The 7,612-nt window shown below is 41.5% G+C and overlaps 1 protein-coding gene across 4 annotated transcripts in view; it reads left to right on the top strand.

Annotated features, from left to right (window-relative positions):
• Positions 1 to 7,612, top strand: part of Satb2 (SATB homeobox 2) — a 181,324-nt gene that overhangs the window by 22,977 nt on the left and 150,735 nt on the right. For all 4 annotated transcript variants that reach the window (XM_031367536.1, XM_031367534.1, XM_031367533.1 and 1 more), the window contains exon 3: positions 2,878 to 3,054. In XM_031367536.1, the coding sequence (XP_031223396.1) occupies positions 2,878 to 3,054 (177 nt within the window). The remainder of the gene's footprint in view (positions 1 to 2,877; positions 3,055 to 7,612) is intronic.

Below are 7,612 nucleotides of genomic sequence, written 5' to 3'. Positions count from 1 at the left end.
TTTGGTAAAAACAGAGTCGTATTATAAAACCATAATTGTTGATTCAATCAGGTACTAGTAAAAAGATTAATTTTTCTAATGATGGAATACAACCTATTACGATACCTGTGAGCCTGTGTATGTGTCTGTGTGCCTGTGTGTACCCATTGTGGGTGTGCTCGCACGCACACACACAGGTGCATACATATATAGGTTTGAAGTTGATATCGGGTATTTCCTCTGCCATTTCTCACCTTACTTTATGAGGTAGGGTAGCTCAGCTGGCTAAGCTGGCTGGCTAGTAGCCCAGGTTCCTCCTGTCCTACTGCTGCAACCACAGACACATGAACCACTGTAAAGCCAGCACTTTACATTGTGCTGGGTATCTGAACTCTGGTCTTTGCTCTTACAGCGAGCACTCATCCGCTGAGCCATCTTATTTTTAGGTAGGTGATACGTGTAAGGGGATTGGCGGTTGCTTTGGACTAGAAGGAATCACTGCTGTTGTGCTAGCCAACAGCTGCTCCCTCCAATCACAAACTAAAATGCTTAGGAAATAGTTTTGCCATACTGAGAGTTATACAGCATTAGTCTCTTACATGTTATAGACACCTGAGATTTTTATGTTGCATTTTGTATTTAGCTGATTGTACTGTTACTTTGAAATTAATAGGACCTTTTCAGCTAGTCCCAGACTTATTTAGTCATGGGTGAATGCTAGCTTATGGAGTAGCCAGATTCATTTAAAGGCCTTATCTGTGGTTCCCAGATGTGTGACATGTACATGTTGACATTAGTAACTGCACATGGATTTTCAGCACTGAAACCTCTGTAGACACAGGTATTAGTGGCGAGGCAGCTTATGGCACTACTTGCTACGTGGCTGTGTGTGAGCATATACTTAAATCACTAGAGGTAGCAATGAGCCTGCTTCCTTTGACAAAGATCATATACCAGTATGTAAGAGTTAAAAGGTCTAAATGGGGCTATTCCCTGCTGGGAAGGGCTCTCCTGGATGGGTTGTATAAAATGCCATTATGCTTGCTTAGGAAGGTTTTACAACACTTCGCTTCCAGCTACAGTGTGGGCAGCAGCCACAGGAGACTTGTTCTTACCTGTATCTATGGAGTAATGGGTGATACCTGGCACGTAGTAGGTGCAATCAATAAATGCTATACAAATGAATGATGGAAGATAATGTGGGAGACATCAAGTTTGTATTATTCATTATATCTTAAATATATTTGGGGATAATCTCCCATAAACAAATTAATAATAAATACTTCATAGACTAGTGATGGAAACCAAGGAAAACAGCACTGTGAAACACTGCACTGAATCATCTCCTTTGCCTAAAATATGACCTGCCTCACTGCTGCCTTGTATTTTCCATGGATCTGTACCATGCATGAGTTTTCTGTGGGGAGTAATGATGGAGTCAAGGGTTGTCCCAAGTGTAGTGTGGTGAGACATGTTGGGCTGTGGCTCAGGCTTAATAATAATTACCCAGATCTTTAATGATAACAATTCTTAATGAGTATTATTATTGTTAATAATAATGATATTTAATAATTATACCCAATACTTATTATCTTTAATAATAATAATTAGCACATGGGAACCAGTTGTACCATTGTATTATCTTTAGAACAAAACCCTGAATCTATGGGCCAGGAGTCTGCAGAGAGCCTGCTTTTCGCCTCTGCTTTCCAGATCACAGTGAGTCAGAAGGCATCTGGGGTCAGAGCAGAGAGAGCAGAGGAAACCTCCATTACATCTGTGCATTGGGCCTATCTATCCCCAGTCAGGTTATAGAGGTCTTGTTTTCATTATGGCATGCCTGTACTAAGGCCGTCACACTTCCCACCCTCCCTCTGCCTGCTCGTGCATAACTCTTCGTAACTTTTGTATTTTGTTGCACAAAGGAGAGACCCAGAGCAGACCCTCATTCCATAACGTACTAATTTGTGTGAATTGCGCAGGGCACAGTCCATGTTTATCACTTGTCCATTGGTAGATCTTTGATCTTCTTTTGTCTTGCTATGTTTAGATTTAAATGCCTGTATGACTTTTTCTAAAACATAAAAAAAGATAGTTTAAAAACTGTTTGGTGAATTAAACATTTTTTAAGCTTTTCACACTTTGATACAAAGCAGAGAAATACTTCAGTGACAACCGATGTCAACAGATTTTTGAAATAGACTAATTTGCTTTATTCTTTAGGGTAGTTTATTTCTTTATTTTATCTGCAAACATTGAAAAGTATTCTGTCCAGGGATAACTCACGTTCATGTATAAAATAATGCCAAGGAGATGAAGTTTGCATTTAGCTGTATGTTTTATATTAGTTCAACATTAATTGAGGTTTTCGTGATCTGTACTTTTTTCAAGCTAACTTGATGGATTATTTACTGAATCCTAGAAGAGGACTGCTTTTGAATTCCTGTTGGCTTTCCTGTATACACTCATATGGCCTCTCAGGCCTGGAACTCTAACATGCCTCCCTACTGGGTGCTGTAGACTAGCAGCATTGAAATACATTTCTAGACAAAACCAGAGATGACAGCAGATGTTAAAGGTCCTAAGGTCACCTCGACCTGGGCCATGTCAGCTCCCAGTGTAGCTGACCTTTTAATCACTGGGGTTTGAGGTGTTCCACCCCTGTCCTCAGCAATGCTGCTGCAACCAGGACAGTCGTTATAGAGAAGATCTGCTCTCCTCACCCGAATCTTTGCACAGAGGGCCCATAACCATCAGGCTGTTCATCCTGAACTGTGTGTGATCCTAGTGTACTAGGTTTGAGAACTCCTAACTTTGAGAACCATCCCTTCCCTTCTCATCCTGTGGCTCCTACTGCATTGTAACCCCATGCTCTGCTGTCCAATTGTGTCCTCCCAGGTTTGATGATTCCAGTCTTCTGTGTGGTGGAACAGTTGGATGGCTCTCTTGAATATGACAACCGAGAAGAGCACGCTGAGTTCGTCTTGGTGCGGAAAGATGTGCTTTTTAGCCAGCTGGTGGAGACCGCGCTCCTGGCCCTGGGGTATTCCCACAGCTCTGCAGCACAGGCCCAAGGTACTCCTTCCTCTCTCTTTCCTTCCTAGCCTCCATGTGATCCGGGGAAGTACTGGTTTTTCCAAAATGGGCTGCAAAAGAGTCGATGGACCCTGCAGCTGATAGCAGGCCTCAGGAATCTTGCCGGATCTTGTTCTCTTGTCCCATGAAGTATTTGTCCAGTGCCCTGAAAGCCACCCAAACTGACTTGTATTTTAAAGCAATCGTCATGATGTTTTTGCATTTGTAATTTTTGTTATTTTCACTAAGACAGCAAATTGTTGTTTTCAGGCTTAATGCTGAGATATTTGCCCCCTGACTTATCCATACTTTAATATATGATTTCTAAGCATGAAAAATTTATTTGTTTACTGCCTTGGGCTTATGGTTTCCGCAGTTTGCCATCAGGTTTTAATTAAACAGGAATCACAGTTGCATCTTATGCTTTTGTACCTTTGAAAACTGTTGTACAGTGTTAATGTGGTGCATTCATTTTAAAAACTCAGTTTCTTTGTAGTCACTCACTTTTACTTATTCATTTAACTACTAAAGTTGCATTATTATATTGATAATCCCAGGGAGCTTACGTGAGCTGCTCTTGTTTCTTTCTGAAGCACACTCCATCGTTCTGTTATGTCAAAGATGCAGCAAAACAAATAATAACAGCATTCCTCAAATCTTGACTAATAGGAAAGGAAAAGAAACTTGAGCCAGGAGAATTATTGTCCTTGTCTTTCAGGTGAAATGACTGAGTCACATAGTTTATGGTAAAGTTATAGTTTTAAATAAAGGTGAGAGATTCATTACATCCCCGTCTCACTTACATGCTAATTTCCTATCATCATTTGAACTTAACATTGCTTGCTATGTCTTGAGTCTGGCTTCATGTCATTCTTAAGACAGATCCGTTTGGCTTCAGTGCTTCTGATATGATAACAAGGGGAGGTCAGGTGTTCATAGAGCTAGACATGCAGAAGCCTATGACGCAGGACTCAGACTTTCAAGCTCTCCCCTCTGATTCTATGTGCACATTGGTGCTTTTAAAAAGGCAGACTTTGTTTAAATTATAGAGTAGTTCTACCAGGGTGGCCAAGCATATTTTCCCAGGTGAGTGTACCCTACATCCATGTCCTGTGCACCTCCCTGCCCTTGGCCAGGCTGGGCGCAGACATCGCAGACAGCGGCTGCACTGCGGCGTCCACTGCCTTCCCAGCAGCATAAAGAAGGACGGCTTCCTTCTTTTCCTTGAGAACTTTCTTTCTGTGTGAGGGATTCAGAATTTGATCCCCAACAAATTGCATATTGAACACCACTACTTTCCTCTCACGTGATGTGTCTAAATGAATTAAAAGAAATGTTGCCCAGTCCCTGCAAACTTTGATGCAGATTTAGGGATATTTTCCTTTGAATGTAAAGGTCATTGTATCCCACCACTTGCATCCTGGCATGCTAGCTTCCTGTTTGACAGGGCTATCTATCTCAGTTAGCATGGCTGCTTGGTGCATCATGAGAGCACATGTGGAACACGAAGCACTAAGTGGCCAAGATTTGATTCTTGGCACGAGCTAAGGAAGGGACTCTCAGGAAAGCGACACTAGGGAGTCCCACTAACTCTCAGTGATGTGAACTGAGAAGCTCCATTCACCACGATGAGCCCAGCAAGGAAGCGGTGGCTGTAGTCTGCTGTAGAGCATAAGGAGGGGGCAAGCCAGAAGTAACTATTTGCTTGCTTAAAGTTTCTGAAAATTAAGCTTAAAAAAAATAATACACATTACATATATTTATATATATTTTTGGTTAAATTGAATCAACTCATCAAAAATACTGTCTAGATTATATTGTGGGAAAAAGAAGGTTTATTACTATAAACCCCACAGACTTAACAAAAAATATTAGAGTTGGCTTATTTTTTTCTTAAGCTGATGACCTGTTTTGAATTGTTCATATTTTTAAAAGATGCATTGTTTGTCATTCTGATGATTAAAAGGTTAAAAACTCTATTATGGCTAAGTGGAAAATCTCAAATAACATTTTTGAAATAAATATATTAGATCTCTCTTGTCATTCAGATGGTTGGAAGGTGTTTAGGGTAGATGGAAAACCAGGATTCTTCATTCCTCTGAAAGGCTGTAGTGGGTCTCAGTTGTCACTGAGATGAAGGGGAGCCTGCTGTCTGCTGCCTACTTAGCACAACTTGAGTGGCATGCTTTAGGAGTCAGGTTATTCATGAATCGGACACACAGCACAGCCAGTCTAGTAGAGGAGGAGATAGGAGTGAACATGGTGTCTGTGACTTAGGCAGAAGGCTTTATGTATGTAGTGTCTGTTTTCTTTGTTGTTGTTTTTTTTTTCGCCATGCTTTTGTAATTTTCCCAAGGTAGGGAGTCAAGAGAACCTTCTGGCCAGTCACTGACAAAGGAGCTGCTGCGGTCCCTCTGAGTTTGTCTTCCTCTGCTGGAAATGACAGGGAGACTTGAGCTGTAAGGATAGTGGGTGTTTGTACCTTTTTAAAAACAGTGATGCTTTTGAGAAAGGATTTTTTGTTTTGAACCAGAAGTCCTCAGTGATTGACTTAGATGGGCAGTTGAAGTGCAGATGTGTCTGCAGTGTGATTTTGGAATGATGCTCCCAGGCAGGGCTGTACCCATCAAGTCCCAATCAGGGGCTTGCTTACCCATGCTTCTGTAAGCACGGGATTGTCAATTTCCTTCTCTGAGAGGATATTCCCTCCAGGTGAAAAAGATTTTTACTTATTTGTTTCTAAAGGGTAATAGGAGTTCTATTGAAACAGAGTCCAGGGACTCCCCAGCCCACGTTTGCAAAATATTTATTTAAATGCTAAATATTGGCACTAGAGAAAAAAGCACCAGACTCCGTCATAAATCATGGGAACTATGTTTCTAGCTGACTTATAGATTCCATTTACCAACACACTACTAACTATGTGACTGTCAGTGAGATGCAGGGTTCACCTGATCTGCTACTGAGCATATGTGAAAAGCTGGATTGGTAGAGGTCTATTAAGCACGTCTGCACTGTCTGATACTCTGTGAGCCCATGTCTCTGTGTCAGAGGTCTTAGAATGATTGAAGAGACAATGTGGGGGATCGTCAGATTGCCCTTCCCCTCATCTTAAACTTGCCATTCCTTTTTTTCTTCCTCTTTGAACCTTTTGACTTTGCCCTATGAGGCTTTCTGTAGTATCCACACAGCTCCCACACTATCCAGAGATTCTTTAGTCACTGGTCACCCAGCAGTCATACCTGCCAATAGGATGGCTTTGGGAGGAGACAGCTGCTATCCCACTGTGCATAGCTGACTTAATTTGCAAATGGTCATTTTATCTATAGTCCTCTTCCCTCAGTAAATTAATTTCAAAATAAAATTAATTAAAATGTTTATTTTGTGCATATGAGGGTTTTGCCCGCACATACATACATCTACCACATGCATGTTAGTGCCTGTAGCAGTCAGAGGAATCACATTCCTTGGAACTGGACGGATGGATGGTTGTAAACCACCATGTGCATCCTGGGTACTGAATCCAGGTCCTAGATTAGAGGAGCAGGTGCTCCTCACTGCTGCTATTCCTTCGATCTCTAAATTGTGCTTCTGTCTGGTAGATCTTATTTAAAAACACACACTAGGCAATAAGTAAGCGACAGTCCCCCTTAGCCGGTGGTTATCTTTGTTGTCAAGCTGTATGTTTCAGAAGGGGTGCACTAATCACTGTTTCTCATTTATCTGGAAATAATTACATTTGTGAAGTAATTTGGAATGATTCTTTAATGGCACAGAAAATTTTATTTAGTAAATGTTATGTGACTCAACCGTGGTACCGCATAGCCTCAATTATATAAAATTTCACATATGTGCAGAGAAGAAAGACAACTAAAAACTAAAGTACATTATCTGTAAATGGTGTGGGTGTAGAATTATGTAGGATTCTTTTTCTTCTAATGAGATTGAAAGTAAAATTCTACTTCCTTCTCACATTTTCTGAACAAGTAGGAAGTTGTTACTTCCATACTTCCCTGTTTTGTTAAGTAGTTCTTTTGTTCCTATCTGTAAACTCGGACACTCACATATTAAACACTTACATCTCTGTTGCCTTTTCCAGTGGGAGATTAGGAGAGAACCCAGCATGCTGTTTTCACCTTTGGGAATGAGGCAAACAATTTCTCAGCATAATAATGCTCAGAGCAGTTGAGCAAGTGCTCTGTCAGACACTGCTGAGGCAGGCAGGCATGGGTTCAGTTAGTCAGCGCAGCACAGCAGCCCTTTGAAGGAATGCAGTTTCCCAGTGTTTTCCATTTTACAGGAGAGGAAGATGAGGCAAAGGAAGAGTGGGCAGCTATCCTCGCTGGGGCATAGGCTGATAGGTGGAGACCTGAGGTGGGAAGGCCATTGACAGACATACCTGCGGTCTCTGAACAGGGATGAATCTCAGCAGATGTAGAGTCAGGCTAGAGGCCACATCTCACTAATACCTTCCCTGCAGTGCTTGCCAGAAGCAACTTTTAGATAGTGTGCTTCCCAGATATGTGATGAGAGAGAGAGAGAGAGAGAGAGAGAGAGA

This window comes from Mastomys coucha, unplaced genomic scaffold (assembly GCF_008632895.1).
Source record: "Mastomys coucha isolate ucsf_1 unplaced genomic scaffold, UCSF_Mcou_1 pScaffold14, whole genome shotgun sequence".
Lineage (NCBI taxonomy): Eukaryota > Metazoa > Chordata > Mammalia > Rodentia > Muridae > Mastomys > Mastomys coucha.
This window is presented reverse-complemented; position numbering and strand designations above follow the sequence as displayed.